The 16,189-nt window shown below is 36.3% G+C and overlaps 1 protein-coding gene across 1 annotated transcript in view; it reads right to left on the bottom strand.

Moving 5' to 3' along the window:
- Positions 1-16,189, bottom strand: part of CHD9 (chromodomain helicase DNA binding protein 9) — a 352,905-nt gene that overhangs the window by 199,908 nt on the left and 136,808 nt on the right. Inside the window, 1 exon segment of the mRNA XM_014587776.2 lies at positions 12,583-14,201. Within this exon segment, the coding sequence (XP_014443262.1) occupies positions 12,583-14,037 (1,455 nt within the window). The 5' untranslated portion in view covers positions 14,038-14,201.

The raw sequence follows: 16,189 nt of genomic DNA, 5'->3' as shown, positions 1-16,189 counted from the left end.
ACAGCCCCAGAGTTTTTTAAAAGCCACTGGGTCTCACAGAGTCTTTTTTTTTTTTTTTGGAGAGGTTTTTGCTATAGGACACGTGCACTCACCAGAAAGACAGAGACAGAGAGGCAGAAAGCAAGAAATCACCCCCCAGGGATGGCCACGCCTCAATCTCTTCTCCTCCATTCTCCTCTCGGGATCTTGGGCATGCACGCACATGTGCCCAGCGTGAGTGTAAGCCACCAGGTCCGGGACTTTAACTGTGGTCAACTACATGGGAGTTCAGTGACATAGCCATTACACTAACTGCTGGTCCCACGGAGTCTTGAACTATAGTCAGCCATGTGAGAGTCGAGCAATATAACCCTTTTACCATCTGCTGGTCCCCCTGGTATGTTTTTCAAGCCACTAGGCCCAGTACTCAAACAGTACTGTGTTGGCAATCCAATCACCTGAACTACCACACTATCGGCTGGCTCAAAATTTGATTTTTTGTCTGTAAATCACTCATTACAAATTATTTAGCTAGAGGGTTATGGGAAACTGCTAAAATTACCGTCAACTGGAAATTAATCCAAAATAAAAAGTGGACATTTCTGAAATTGTAACATAGGTAGGTCAATGGGAAAGTTTGGCAATTTTCAGTTTGAGCTCTTCCAAGGCAAAGAACACTCTTTATCTTACTCATTTCTACAACCTAAGTGCCTAGCACAATTTCTTACACACAGTAGAGATCTAATAAATACTAAACAAATAAAAGCACTAAAAATGCAGCATTTCTGTTAAAAATAGAGGAAACAGAAACCTGGTCACCGTAAGTACTCCGAAACATAATAGGAATAATGTTTGATGACTCTGAAGGGCCTATCACATTATTTTCTATTTCAATCATTAATCATTAATAATGAATGACTGAATAGTCCCAAAATATTTGGAAATGTATCTCTTTAATACATTTAAGCACAGTAAAAGTCTGTTAGGTATACTTTGAAGTTTGGCTTGAATCTAATACTCTTCACATATTGTAGTAAGCAACAAATTTCTCACAAACTGCTGGTTTTTCCCTATCATTAGAATTTACTTCCTGTTTACCTCTCAGCCTTAAGTATGCATGCTATAGGTCAGAAGTCTTAAAGCTACTGTTTACAACTGGAGTTTCCGTTACTCCAACTCCTGGTAAGCAGAACAGAACTTAATTCTTCTATAATATATAGTAATACATACTGTAATAATTAAGATAGTATGTCAGAATAAGTTAATAACCTTTTGTATAATTTGAATTGGGAATTTGAATTTCCCAATTAAACACTGTTAAAAAGTAAAGGGAAATGTCAAAACCTAAAATTACAACTATAATTTTTTTTTTAAATTTTGTCAGAGGGCATATGTGCTGTCCAGAAAGAGAAGGAGAGTGAAAGAAAGATCCTCCAATGGGGCATGGTAATGCTATAACACCGTCCATCTCTCCACCCTGTCTGGATATTGGGCATACACATACAGCTGGGGTTGGGATTCAAACCATACAGTTGGCCATGTGGGATCCAGTTAGTTCTTTTGAGCACTAGGCAATGGAGCTAGCCAACAACCAAAGACTCATTTTCTTTAATTTAATTTCATTTATCATCACTATTAATATTTTTGAATTTGCTACCAGGAATGTACACTCACCAGAAACAATCAGAGAGGGAAAGTGAGAAAGCAAGCTGCAAGGTCCAGGACTCAAACTGCAGTCGACTATATAGGAGTCTAGCATCTTAACCACCACGTCAGCTGCTGGCACCTCCAGACTATTAAGAGCTTAAGTAATCAGGGCAGATGACATAGCAATTAGGTCACTGGACTCCCATAAGGCTAACTGTAGTTCAAATTCCGAACCTGGTGGCTTGAAAATCACACTGGGTGCATGTGCATGTGTGCCCAAGATCCCAGAAAGAGAATGGGGGGGAAGGGACTGCAGCATGGCCATCCCTCCTGGAGGGTAATATCTCACTTTCCCTCTCACTGTCTCTGTCTCTCCCAACTCCCATCACACACACTGTAAAGAAGAAACCTCTTAAAAAAAAAAAAAAGTTTAAGTAATTACCAATTTAGTACACTATAAAAATTCTTTCTGTGACAAAAAATTCTTTTTGTGACACATGTGAGCTATTCCATCTCTCTGTTTTCAATATAACAGCTTTATTTTAAACTTCTTCCTTATTCTAAACAATGATAATCTACTTTTCTGTGACTTTCACTTTTGAACCCCAATTCTGATCTCTCAGGTCCTTCAAACATTTGAAGATAATTATTGGGTTTGTCTTTAGTGCATTTGTCCTAACCACTTTACATATAATCTTTAAAAAAAATTTGTAATACTTTTGGATACAAATCTTGTTATGTTTTATTTTGTTCGGGGATTGGCTAATCCTCTGCTAATGCTAAACTGGTGACAATATGCCAGAATAAAGCAAGTGCTGTAACACAGGGTTAAATGTTATGCATAGGGATGCAGCTCCCACGTGGCTGAAGGCGGTTCTAATTATGGCTTTGGTGGCTTGAAAAACAAACCAGGTGTATGTGCATACATGCTCAAAATCCTGATGTGATGGAGAAATGAGGAAAAGGGATTGCAATATGACCACATTCCGTTGGGGGCTGCTTTTTCTTTCTGGTGAATGCATATACCCTCTGGCAATATACAGATGGCCAGAAAACATAGTCTTTTCTACTTAAATGTTCTGAAGCAAGTTTTTGTCTCATCAATACGAAAGCTTTCTGAATGTGAGTAGATGGAAGAACTAATTTTGTACATTATTGTTCTATATTACAACGCATTATCATATTTTGGAGTAAAGTGGAAGCAGTCAGGACCACAGAAAATGGAGTTAAATTAAGTTTGAATCCAGCATGACCATTTACTAGCTATGTGGGTTAGGGTTCATTATTTAACTTCTTTGCACCTCAGCTTCCTCCATGAAAATCGGCGAAAATAACAATATTAAAATAAAAAGTTTATTGTTATGGATCAAGGTGCTAATATATATACTAAGTATTAAAACACTGCTTGTTGCAAAGCAAGTGCTATGTTAGGTATTATTCCTGCTTACATTAAATTCAATACTATAATAATACATGTAAGAAAAATATGTAGATATATGAATCACCCTGATTCAGATTTTTCTAGATCTCAGTAGGAATCTTACTTTTTGTACTTTAGCAACCTTAAAATGGCAAAACCAGGGCCAGTCCATGGCATGGTGGCTAAGACATGGATCTCACATGGCTCACTGCATAGTTTCAGTCCCAGACCCAGCAGCCTAAAATATATGCCAGACATGTATGTGTACATGCCCAAAATCCTGAAAGGAGGAGAAATGGAGAAGGGATTATGGCATGATCATCCCCCATGCTATGAACTGGAAAGTGAAAATCTAATTTGCCAAAAAGTAAAAACTCTATAATTCCAATTTTGTTTTTTAAGAGTGTAAAACTATATAGTTAGGGAACAATGAAGAAAGAGAAAACAAAACTCATTGGTACTAGTCCCCCCTCATCCACGGTTTGCATTCTGTGGTTTCAGTTACCCATGGTCAACCATGGTCTGAAAACAGGTAAATATAGTATAATATATATTTTGAGAGAAAAAGAGACCACATTCATATAACTTATTATAGTATATTGTTATGATTATATTTTATTATTGTTGTTAATCTTTTATAGTGCCTATTTTAAAAACTAAACTTTGCCCTAAGTATGTATCTATAGGAAAAAACATGGTATATATAGGGTTCGATACTAACCATGATTTCAAGCATCCACTTAGGGGTATTAAAACACATCCCCAGCAGATAAGCAGAAACAAATGTCTAACAAAATGTCAAGTAGGTATCTTTTGGTAGTGATATGACAAATAACTTATTTTTCATCTGTTTGTTTCTTGTATGGTCCAGTTTTTTTTGTTTGTTTTGTTTTTTTATTAACAATCATGTATTCAATTTATTGGAAAAAAATTGGCATTTAAAATTATACCTTACATATGCTGCTCAAATCTGTCTTTCTTAATTTTTTTAAGCTTATAAGTAATGTTTCTCTATCTTCAGAAAGAAAATGAAATAAAAATTCAAGGAAGTAAACAAATTAAGAAAGTAAGAAATTCATCAGAATACAAAAGCCAACAAAGCATTATATATATATATAATATATATATATATAATTTTTATATATGTGTGTGTGATATATATATATATATTTATGTGTGTGTGTGTGTATACTACCTATATACTACCAAATACACACACACACACACACACACACACACACACACACACAAAAATTCTATCCCTTCTTTTGACTGCTAATTCGCCCATCCTACATAATGGTGTTTTACTGCTATAAAACTTTTACATTAAATTTAACTTACAAACATTGAGAGTTTACACTGTGCTCCTTGTTATTTTCACTTTACAAATAAGACAAAACCAAAAAATGTACCACAAAACAGAAAATATATGTCATACGAGAGAAGTGGAAAGTTTAGAGTACTACTCTCTCAAACTCCTTTGCCTCAAAAATTAGAGATGAAGATAAGCTAGTCTTTTCTCTATGTTATATCTTGTACATTCTTTTTTTTTTTTCTTTTTGGAGAGGTTTTTGCTATAGGGTGCGTGTGCTTTCCAGAAAGAGAGAGAGAGACAGAGAGACACAAAGTGAGAAATCAGCCCCCAAGGGGGATGGCCACACCGCAGTCCCTTCTCTTCCTTTCTCCTCTCGGGATCTTGGGCACGCATGCACACGCGCCTGGCATGAATTTAAGCCACCGGGTCCAGGACTCGAACCGCGGTCAACTACATAGGAGTACAACAACATAGCCATTACGCTAACTGCTGGTCCCAGTTTTGCACATTCTTACATTAAGAAACACTTGTTTTAGTTGCTCGCTTTTACTCTCCCCCTCACAACCCTCTCCTTTTGGCTTCTCTGAATCGAAATCCTCTCTTTTCTTTTTTTTAACATACATGAAATGACCTCAGAATAGTCAATATTTTTAACAATTGATAAAATCTTCATAGTATTCCAAAATATTTAAAATTTTATCTATAACCACTTCAAATGGAGAATAAGAAATACCAAGACTTAGAAATGTCTGTTAAATATACAACAGTTTTGCTGAAGTTTTCTAGCATTCTAAACAGAGTGCTCTCTATGGCTCTTGAGAACTAGTGATTTCAAGGAAAAAAAGAGAAATGAAGATTTTCTACTGATAAGTCAGCCTCCAGCCCACAAACTCAAGTGGTAGGAAGCCTCTCTAGCCTTCTCTCTTCTCTGTCTCTGTCTCTCTCGGCCTCTGTCTCTGTCTTCTCATTTTTTGTACTTTTTCCTTTAAAAAAAAATTTTTTTTTTTTTGAGAGGTTTTTGCTACAGGGCATGTGCACTCGTCAGAAAGACGGAGAGAGACAGAGAGACAGAAAGTGAGAAATCACTCCCCCGGGGGGATGGCCACACCGCAATCCCTTCTTCTCCTTTCTCCTCTCGGGATCTTGGGCACGCACGCACACGTGCCCAGCGTGAGTTTAAGATACCAGGTCCAGGATTTGAACCATGGTCAACTACATGGGAGTCCAGCGATATAGCCATTACTCTAACTGCTACTCCCCCTTTTTAAAAAAATTTAAGGTTAAGTATTCTCCTGGTGTTCAGTCCCTCCTTTGTCTCACTAATAATTCCCTTTCCCCTGGATCATCCAGAAGAGGCAATGGGCAGGCCTTCAAAAGACCACAGCTCTAATGGTTCTCCATGTTTCCTGAGAACTAGTGATTTTTATATTTTGCTTTTTGTCTAAAAAAATTTTTTTGGTTGTCTTTTTAAATTTTTTTCCTTCTTTTTCTGATTCTTTGTTTTTGCTTTTTATCTTATTTTCTCTATATATCTCTGTTTCCTTTTATCTTTCTTTTATCTCATTACACTGCTCCTCAATCTCCATTCTCTGTATTTCTAGATGGATATAAGGGAACCATAGCCAAACTATCCAAATACTATTAGGGCTAAAATATTTCTCAATATCCACTAAATCTGCTACACAAAGGATAAAAACAAAACAGTAAAGAGACTCCAGATCACCTCCTTCTGCACGTTCCTAAATGCTCAGATTGAACTTCACAAATTAGGAAGAAACACACCATCCATCAGGTGACTAGAAATCACTACAGGGTCACAAGAAATATGGGAAAGCAAGAAAATACCTCTCCTCGAAGGGAAAAGAATAACTCCTCTTCATCCAGATAGTTCAATGGAAATCTTGGAAATGTCTGATAAAGAAAGAGGAGAATAGAGAAGGGATTGTGGTGTGGCCATCCCCCGGGGGGGTGATTTCTTGCTTTCTGTCTCTCTGTCTCTGTCTGTCTGGTGAACGCACGTGCCCTATGGCAAAAACCTCTCCAAAAAAACTAAAAAAATTTTAAAAATAAAAAAGAATCCAATGAACCTGTTAGAGATGAAGGCTATAATACAGGAAGTCAAAATCTCCCTTGAAAGTATTAAAAGCAGACTAGTCATACAGAAAATAGAATCTCAGACGTAGAAGAGAAACTTGCTGACCTAGAAAAATCCACCACAAAGACTGAGAAAAAAGCCCCCCAAAATGAGGATATACGAGAAATACTAGATACCATCAAACGTCCAACCATCCAGATAATTGGTATCCCAGAAGACAAAGAGACTCATAAGGGCATTGATAATCTATCCCACGAAATTCTGCAAGAAAATTTTCCAAACCTAAAGAGGCACTCAAAGATCCAATTCCAAGAAATACAAAGGACCCCCAATAGAATCAACCCAAGAACATCTTCTCCAAGACACATTATAGCCATATTGATCAAAACCACAGACAAAGACAAGATACTAAGATTAGCAAGAGAGAAACATCAAGTTACCTACAAAGGATATCCCATCAGGCTGACAACAGTCCTCTCATCAGAAACAATGTGAGCAAGGAAAGAAGGGGAAAACATGTTCAAAGTGTTAAGGGAAAAACAATTTCAACCAAGAATATTGTACCCAGCAAGATTATCCCTCATATGGGAAGAAAAGACAAGAACATTCTCAGATAAACAAAACCTGAAAGAATTTACCAACACCAGACCAGATCAGATCTCCAAGAAGTTCTGCAGGGAGTGCTATACCAGAAAAATTAAATACAGACACACAGAAATAAGAGTTCAAAAACTAAGAAAATGGCCAACTTAATTGTAGGGACAATCTGGAGTTGAATATCATATCCCAGAATTTAATAGGGAAGATCAGACCATAACAAAAGATAGGGAACAGCAGTTGGCATAATGGCTGTGTCGCTGGCTGTGTCGCTCGCTGGACTCCCATGTAGTCAACCATGGTTCGAGTTCTGGAACTGGTGGCTTAAACTCATGCCGGGTGTGTGTACGTGTATGCCCAAGATCCCGAGAGTAGAATGGAGGAGAAGGGACTGCGTGCGGCATGGCCATCCCCGCGGGTGGTGGTTTCTCACTTTCTGTCTCTCTGGCGAGCACACTTACTACCCTATAACAAAAAAACTCTCCAAAAAAAGCAAAAAAAAAAAAAAAAGCAAAAATAGATTAAGTACATGAGACTGAACTGGTAAAACAGAATTTTATGACTTTGACTAAAACATCGCTGTTTCTCTTCTAGGCTTTGTTTTCCGGTTTTAAGGATTTTTTTCCTGTCTTGAGCTGCTGATAGGTTCATGCACCTACTATTTGAATAGAATCCCAACCTTTTTCCTGGCTTTAAGTTTTAAGTGTAGTTCCTTAGCATTTCTTTTATTTATTTAAGCTAAAACTGCTTTTCTTGAAATTATCAGCTGAACTTGTTATTGAAAGTAGTCAGATAATATAAGAAATTGTGTGATCATAAAATGTGGGGGGGAAAAAGAATGGAGAACAACTGTAGACACCAGAGACAGTGTGGAAGGAGGATGGGAAAGGGCAGAGGGTCAGAAATAGGGGTAAAATATATATATATATGAAACTAGAAATGAAAAATTATTGATGATAACATACATGATTAAGCCACTATGCAGTATATTCTGGATGGGAAATCACATTTTGTATGCTGTGATGATGCTTAGGGGTTGTACGTAAATTAATTTAAAAAAGATTTCAGAAAAAAAAAAGCTTATTTCTCACGTGTAATGGGAAAACTATGTATGAATTTCAAAAAGTTATATTAAATAAATAGTGTGCTATTCATGATTTATTTAACAGTAAATAATATTTTGTTTGGCCATAACACTTTTGATTAAAAATAATTATGCTACTTTATTTTTAAATGTGCTAACTTCTATACATATGTAATAATGCAAATCTGGTCTAAAATTAAATTACTGCAATTAAGAGAGTTAAAGAAAAACAATAAAAAGTTTTTGAAAAAAATTTACTTTTATGGAACCTGGAGAAACATAATCATATAAGAACTTCTTATTTATGTAACATTTCAGCTTATGCAGTAACCATAACCATGCAGAACATGCCAAAAATAACATAGGTAACAAATATATATAGCCTCCCCATTTTTTTTGGGGGGGGGAGAATATTTTTGTTATAGGGTACATGGACTCACCAGAGAAAGAGAGACAGAATGAAAGAAATCACCCCCCAGGGGAGAATGGCCACGCTGTAATCCCTTCCTCTACATTCCCCTTTTTAAGATTTTAGGCATGCACATAAACATGCTTGGTATGAGTTTCAAGCTGCTGGGTCCAGGATTCACACTGCAGTCAGATACATGGTAGTCCAGTGCCTTAACCACTACACCATTTGCTGATCCCTCAAAATTTGTTTTAAATTCATATATTAAGCCATTTGAATTTTACATATCTACAATATGTGACATAGTTCTGCACATAAATCTGATACAAAGTCTGTAACAATCGTAATCACAATAATTAATCCCTTAGCTTCTCTACCAATTCATCTCTTTTCTTCACCCTTAGAATCAATAAACCTCAAAATCACTTTATCACTAAAAAGTAACAGGAGACTTGAGAACAGATTTTTTAGTAAATCAAAAACATTCCAAAGATTGTCCTTTATTAGTTTCTGGACATGAAAAAGAATAAGAAACTAGCAAAATAAAACAAATTCCAAAATTAAAAAGTGAGTAAATTAAAAGCCCATATTAGTTTATCAGTGCAGATTGGGATGGTCTGTGAAAGATTCCTTAAGATGGTCTAAACTGAGTTTCTCACAGAGTGCTATCTATATGCTACCATTTGAGACTACTTTGGCTACTTATAATTACTTTACATCCATTCCAAACCCCTAGGAGAATCCTTACTATTTTTAAGCCTGTGACACATTAAGAAAAATATAAATTAAAAAACAAACGACAATGACAAAACATGAATTTAAAAAATAAAGGCTTTGAAAAAAGAGTTAAGTTAATAATCTTATGATTCATAACTTCAGTTATACAATGGACAAAGTGGCCAAATTAGTCAGAATTCTACACATAAAGTAGATAAGAGAGCCTAAATTCAATCAGTGATTTTTTTCCCCAGGCCCTTCTGCCTAAAATGCTTGATCCTTTACCAGTAGAGGGAGCAAAATCATAATACTCAATTTACATGAAGAAAAGAAGAGGTAAAGGATTTGTTTTTAAAATATCTCTACACCTATGTAGACATTTTGAAAACCATGATGAAAACACTATTTGATGTAACTAAAATCAACCCAACAGAGCAAATAATGACTTTGTCTTTTTCAAATACATCAAGGCTCTGAAATGAAAAGGTAGTCCTCATATTTAACTTCAAGAACTATGGTCTACTTCATTGTCTACTGAATCTCACAGGTAACTGAGATATTGAAACATTTCAAGAATCCTTAACGACAGGATTTCAGAAAAATATAAAATGTCACACAAAGTACTTTTGTATTATAAAAATAATATACAAGGCTGCAGAGTAGAATGGTGGACGGGTTCAGGGCTTGTAACTCAGAGATCAATTGTTTGAAAGTAATAGACTTACATGATAAAAATTGCAGAAAACAACGGGAAGAAAAATATAACTGTATTACCTAAAATTATTTATTTCCTTCTGGGATTTTTTTCATATGTATATTTTCATACAGCTATAAAAATGTAATTATAAAAAATGTTACATACTTACTATGTGCTAGGCACAGTCTTAAGCACTTTTACCTGTTATAACTGTTAATCTTAGATCGATCTTGGGGACCGGCAGGTGACGTGGTGGTTAAGGCCCTGGACACTCCCACATGGCCGACTGGGGTTTGAGTCCTGGACCTGGTGGTTTGCTTTCTCACCTCCACTCTCACTCTCTCTCACCCTCTGTCTCTCTCTGGTCAAATTAAAAATCAATGAATGAATAAATAATAAAATAAATTTTTATTTTTTTAAAATAAGAGTCCTTTAAAAAAATCTTAGATCATCTTATTATTATTTCACATTTTAAAGAGAGGAAAATAAATAAATATTATAAAACTAGCTTAGTCACACAGTAAAGTAATTAAGAGGAGCCAAGATTCTACCTGTACTCTTTTTTTTAAATGAACTCATACTTTAATTTTACTTTTCCATGGGATTTATTGTTTTCAATTTAACTTTATTTATTTAAATTTGACCAGAGAGACAGAGACAGAGACAGAGGCAGAGAGAGAGAGAGAGAAAGAGAGAAAGTAAGAAAGCAAGCCGCCAGGTCTGGAACTTAAACCACAGTCAGCCATGTGGGAGTCTACGGCCTTAACCACTCCCGTCACCTGCCAGCCCCTTTAACCTGTACTCTTAAGCACTTCAACAGTACAAGTATTTGAGACCAGCAGGTAGCACAGTGGTTGAGCTGTTAGACTCCTATATGGCTGAATGCAGTTTGAGCCATAAACACAGAGGTTTGAAACTCATGCCAGATGCGTGTGTCTGCTTAGTGTCCAGAATCCCAAAAGAAGAATAGAGAAGAGATTGTGGCATGGCCATCTCACTTTCTCTCTCAATGTCTGTCTCCAATAAGCGTATGCATCCTATGGCAAAAACCTTTAAAAAAAAAAAAAAAAAAGAATACAGGTAGTCTGTACTCCTAACCAGTTTATTGTGAACTTAATTTTGAATTATGCTTCTCCTCCCATTATTAACATATTCTCAGTGTTGGGACCAGCCAATGGTGTCATGGTTACATCACTGAACTCCCGCATGGCTATAGATTGTGGTTCCAGTGCCAGACCCAGAGGCTTGAAACTCACACCGGGCACAGGTGTATGTGGACCCAAAATCCCAAGAGGAGAATGAAAGAGAGGGAACTGTGGTGTGGCCATCCCCCTGAAGGGGGGGTGATTTCTCATTTTCTGTCTTCTCTGTCTCTATCTCTCCAGCAAGCATACACACTCTCTAACAAAAATCACTTAAAAAAAAAAAAAAAAAGAAAACATATACTCGGTATAAATCTTTTTTTAATACTTTAATAGTCCATATAGTATAGATATAATAATAAGCCATGCTCTTTCCAGTTGTCCCTTATCAATACACTAAGTAAATATATTAGGTATATTACTTTTACTACATTTGGCTATTGTAATGAAGGTTTTATGTTCTTTATATGTCATATTTAATATCGCACTTCCCAATATCAATTAACAAAGATATACAAATACCAATTTGACCGACCGCAAATTCACCAGCATTAGGCAATAAATGTATTTTAAATACAGTGGAGAGACTGTGAATTATACAAACTACTACATATAATGTTCCAAATAGTTGAAATGATAAGTATACTATATAATTACCCTGACTTAATCATTGCACATTTTATTCATGTACTGAAAAAAATCACATGGTATCAAAAATTAAAAATTTTTTCCTTAACAGGCAAAAATAACATTTCAAATAGAATTTTTATTACTAAAGCTGTGTATTATTTTAGTTTTGTTTAATAATCCGATTTCTTCTTTTGTGGATTTTAGACTATTTGGTTTATACAGTTATCAACTGAGGTCTTAAAAGTTTGCTAATCATGGGACCAGCAGATGGCATAATGCTTACATCACTGGATTCCCAGATAGTCAACTGTGGTTCAGGTCCTGGGCCGGGCTGGCTTAAAACTCATGCTGGACTCACATAAGTGTGTTACCCAAATCCCGAGAAGAGAATGGAAGAGAAGGGATTACGATGTGCCCATACCCTCTGGGTGTTGATTTCTCACTTTCTCTTTGTCTCTCCAGCAAGCGCAAGTATTCTATAGCAAAAACCTCTCTAATCGACCTGTTAATCAATTTATAAGGCTTTTTTATAATTCACTCTATGTTCATCATATTTGCAATTAAATTTTCCCAGGCTATTTTTCTTTTAATTAAGGATTTTGTTTGTATGTTTTAATAAAATAATCTTTTATTAAAGGTAATCATAATAAAAAATTACAAAGGAAGTCTAAGAACTTTATTATTCTACTGCTTTGAGCACAATAAATCAATATAAACCTATGTTAAAATAAGCATACTCACTTATAAAATTAATGAGTCTGAGAAATCTTGAGGGTCTCATATAAAATTATCAATGAGTAAAAGCCTAACTTATCCCAACTCACCAAAATGAAAGCAAGGAGTTACATACCTGTCGCTGTAAACATAGGCGACTTCTGTCATGTAAATGATGATTAGAAAATGATGAATGCCAGTTCCGAGTCTGACTCTGCAACTGAGTCTGAGCCATATCAGAAGGCCGAGTTACAAGATGTGAAGTAAACTGCCGATCAAGGTCATGATCTAAAACATGACTTGAATTATCTTGTCCAAATGTTGACTCATCAAATTGTGGAAGGAGACCCTCTTGAAGGAGGTCCTCTGGGTCAAGTCCTGTGAATGGCTCAGTTTGAGATTCCACTTGATGAAGTAAATTCTCTTCTAAAGATGAAAAGCCATTAGTTTCTACATGATCATTGAAATGGCCCATCTGAGTTCCTGAGTCAACAGGATCTGGGAAGTTCATGTGCACAGGAGATAATTTTGAATTGCTATAATTACCCTGAGGATGTGCCGAATGTAACATTTGGAAATTATTTGAATTCAACGATGTACTGGGGTTTAAAATATGCTGAGTGGAGTCTTGCTTGATTCCCCTATGAGGTGAAAAGGAATTACTTCCAGTAAAATCAGATAAAGTCTGATTTGTATGATTAGGTGCAAGAACTGCAGAGGACTGAAGGAGGCTGTTTGGTGATATATGATTACTAGAAAAGGAATAATGTGAAGAAAACTGTTGTGAATTACTGACGGAACAAGAAGTCATATTTGCAGAAGGTCCATTAAAATTTCCTTCTTGATGACTGCTACACTTGAGGAAGTGAACTGAAGGATTGGACGTCTGAGAAAATTGCTGCATTGGAAGAGATTGTTGTGATGTAGACGTATTAGTAATTTGTGGTGGATGGTTAACACTGACTCTGTGTGGACCAGAAACATTAACATCCATAAAAGTTTTAGACTGGCTAAGAGAATTTTGCCCTGGGTTGAGATTATTTCTGTTCTGCTGTGAGCGTAGTGAAGTGCACTGTGTTTGCTGTTCACTGGCCTGAAATAAGGCAAAGTCATGATGTGCCACAAAGCTTTTACTTTGATGCATAGAGTGTGAATGTCCTTGTTGGTGAAAAGGAGATCCATTTTGATTTGAAATGCTAGTAGCTGTCTGATGGCCCCACATTGGACTGCCATCTGCTACATCTGGAAATAAACCATTGGGCTGGTTTTGGGGGTGGATTGGAGAACAATTAAATTGAGAATGAGGAGATAATACATGTTCAGCTGGACTACCAAAAGACTGATTAACTTGGTGAAATTTCATTGAGTCAAATTGATTTAACTGTTCAAAATCAGTCATCTTCTGATGTGTTGGAGTACCCTGAACATGATTCAGTGAATCTATGTGCAAAGGTTCAAATTCTGCACCCAAGTTCAATTCATCAACTAGTGAAACAGGTCCTGGTTGTACAAATGCGTCATCTGACAAACCTTCTAAGGTCTCACCAAAAAGATTGGCATCATCAAAAAAGTCCATCATTGGATCTGTCATCTTGAAAATTCCGTTAACAATCTGACTGTTCACTCCAAATGGAGTATATTCAGCTTCTCTATAGTAGGTATTACTGGATCATTTCTGAAGGTCATCAACTAATCCAAAATAGTTCAATATGCATTATTGCTGTAGAAAATGACATGCCATGAAGTATCGGAATCCTAGAAAAATAAGAACAAAGCAATTTAAACTATAAGCAAAGTTTATATATAATTTTTAAAAATCTTAGCATAGAGTATTTCTTTGGAGAATAATTAATTGAAAATAGTTCATTAATATTCCCTGTAATGAAAGAAAAATGCCCCCCTTCAAAGGGATATGACTATATTCATTTAAATGTAATAATGTGGGACAAGTAGTTGGTGTAGTGGCTATGTTGCTAGATTCCCATGTAGTCGACTGCGGTTCGAGTTCCAGACCTGCTGGCTTAAACTCACAGTTGGCGTGTGGATGTGCATGCCCATGATCCTCAGAGGAGAATGGAGGAGAAAGAATTGTGGCTTGGGCATCCCCCATGGGGGGGGGAGGGGGAGAGGTGATTTCTTGCTTTCTGTTTCTATCTTTCTGGCAAGCACATGCGCCCTATAGCAAAAACTTCTCAAAAAAAAAAAGTAATAATGTATAATAATGAATATAATAATGCAATATAAATAATATTATTTTATTTAGGAGTTCATATATTATGATGAAAGAATCTAAGGTAAACCTGGGCATAGTATGTCATACTCTTTTCTTCCCTCCCCTTTTTTTTCCTTTAGAGAGATTTTTGCTATAGGGTACATGCACTCGCCAGGGACAGACAGAAAAGAAGAAATCACCCCTGGGGGTATGGCCACTCTGCAATCCCTTATCCTCCATTCTCCTCTTGGGATCTTGGGCATGCACCCAAGCACCTCTAGCCAATGTATAAGATATATTTGCATTGTTATGCTTCAAAATTATATCTTGTTAAGAGCTGACATCAGACCTTCTCTCATTAGTAAATGCATCCTTTGCTCTGGACCTCATGAACAGGTAAGGTAACTCTGTTACTTCATATGGTTTACATAGAAATGCATCAAGAAGAGCAATTGCATGAGGTCATACGATGGCTCAAAATGAGACAAAAGGTAGTCTCCGGACAGTAACAATATACACATGTGCTGGGGGGGCATACTGGAAAATATCCCCACATATTGTTGCCAAGTTCCTTTTCCTCATCTACTATAAAAGATCACCCTTTCGGATAACAGGTTGATTTAGAAATCCATGAAGCAAAAAAAAAAAAATGACCTTCCTGCTAATAGTTGAATTCATTATTCTACCCCAAATTCCACCATGTCAAATCATTTGGAATATAAATTCTGGTTACTATATTTACTAGCTATATACATAAGTGTGTATTAAGAATCAAGCTAAGGAGAAAACAGACAGTAGCTTGAGCCAAGCAATAAAACATTTCTTATGATAGTCCAAAGGAAAAAAATGATGTATGTATGTTTGTATACACACACACAATTCATGTGTTGTAAGGATCTAGTAAGTTACTTATCCAATATGAAATGGATATCCATTATTGTTCCAGGCTTACATCATTCCACACACTTTCAACAAAGGTAATTTATGGTTCTACTGCCACTGTCTTGCATAGAGAATCACAAATCGAGATTCTTTTTCCTTTACATATTAGTTTATCTGTAAATTAACAAAAGTCTCAGCCATTTGGTGGCATGGTAGTTAAGGTTGCTGGGTCCCACATGGCTGACCACGTGGTCTAAGTCAAAGACCTGGCAGCTTAAAAGAAAAAACACATGCAATGCACATGTGAATGCACGCATGCTCAAAATCCCAAAAAGGGGGAAAATAAAAGGGACTGTGGAGTAACCAATCTCATGAAGAGAGGTGCTTTCTTACTCCCACTCCCCTCTCTGGTGAGCACATGTGCCCTTTGGCAAATTAAAAACAAACAAAACAAAGGTCTAAGATACTTTTTAGAAAATATCCACTATTTTTAGGGGGCCATATTAGGAAATGTAAATTTCCTAATAAGTTACAGCATTAGTTGATATAATATGTAGAAAAAAATCCTACCAATTAAACCATGACAGGGCAGTCAGTGGTGTGGTGGGTGGGGTTGCAGGATCCCACATGGCTGACTGCATGGTTAGAG

This window comes from Tupaia chinensis, unplaced genomic scaffold (assembly GCF_000334495.1).
Source record: "Tupaia chinensis unplaced genomic scaffold, TupChi_1.0 Scaffold000235_1, whole genome shotgun sequence".
Classification (NCBI taxonomy): Eukaryota; Metazoa; Chordata; class Mammalia; order Scandentia; family Tupaiidae; genus Tupaia; species Tupaia belangeri.
This window is presented reverse-complemented; position numbering and strand designations above follow the sequence as displayed.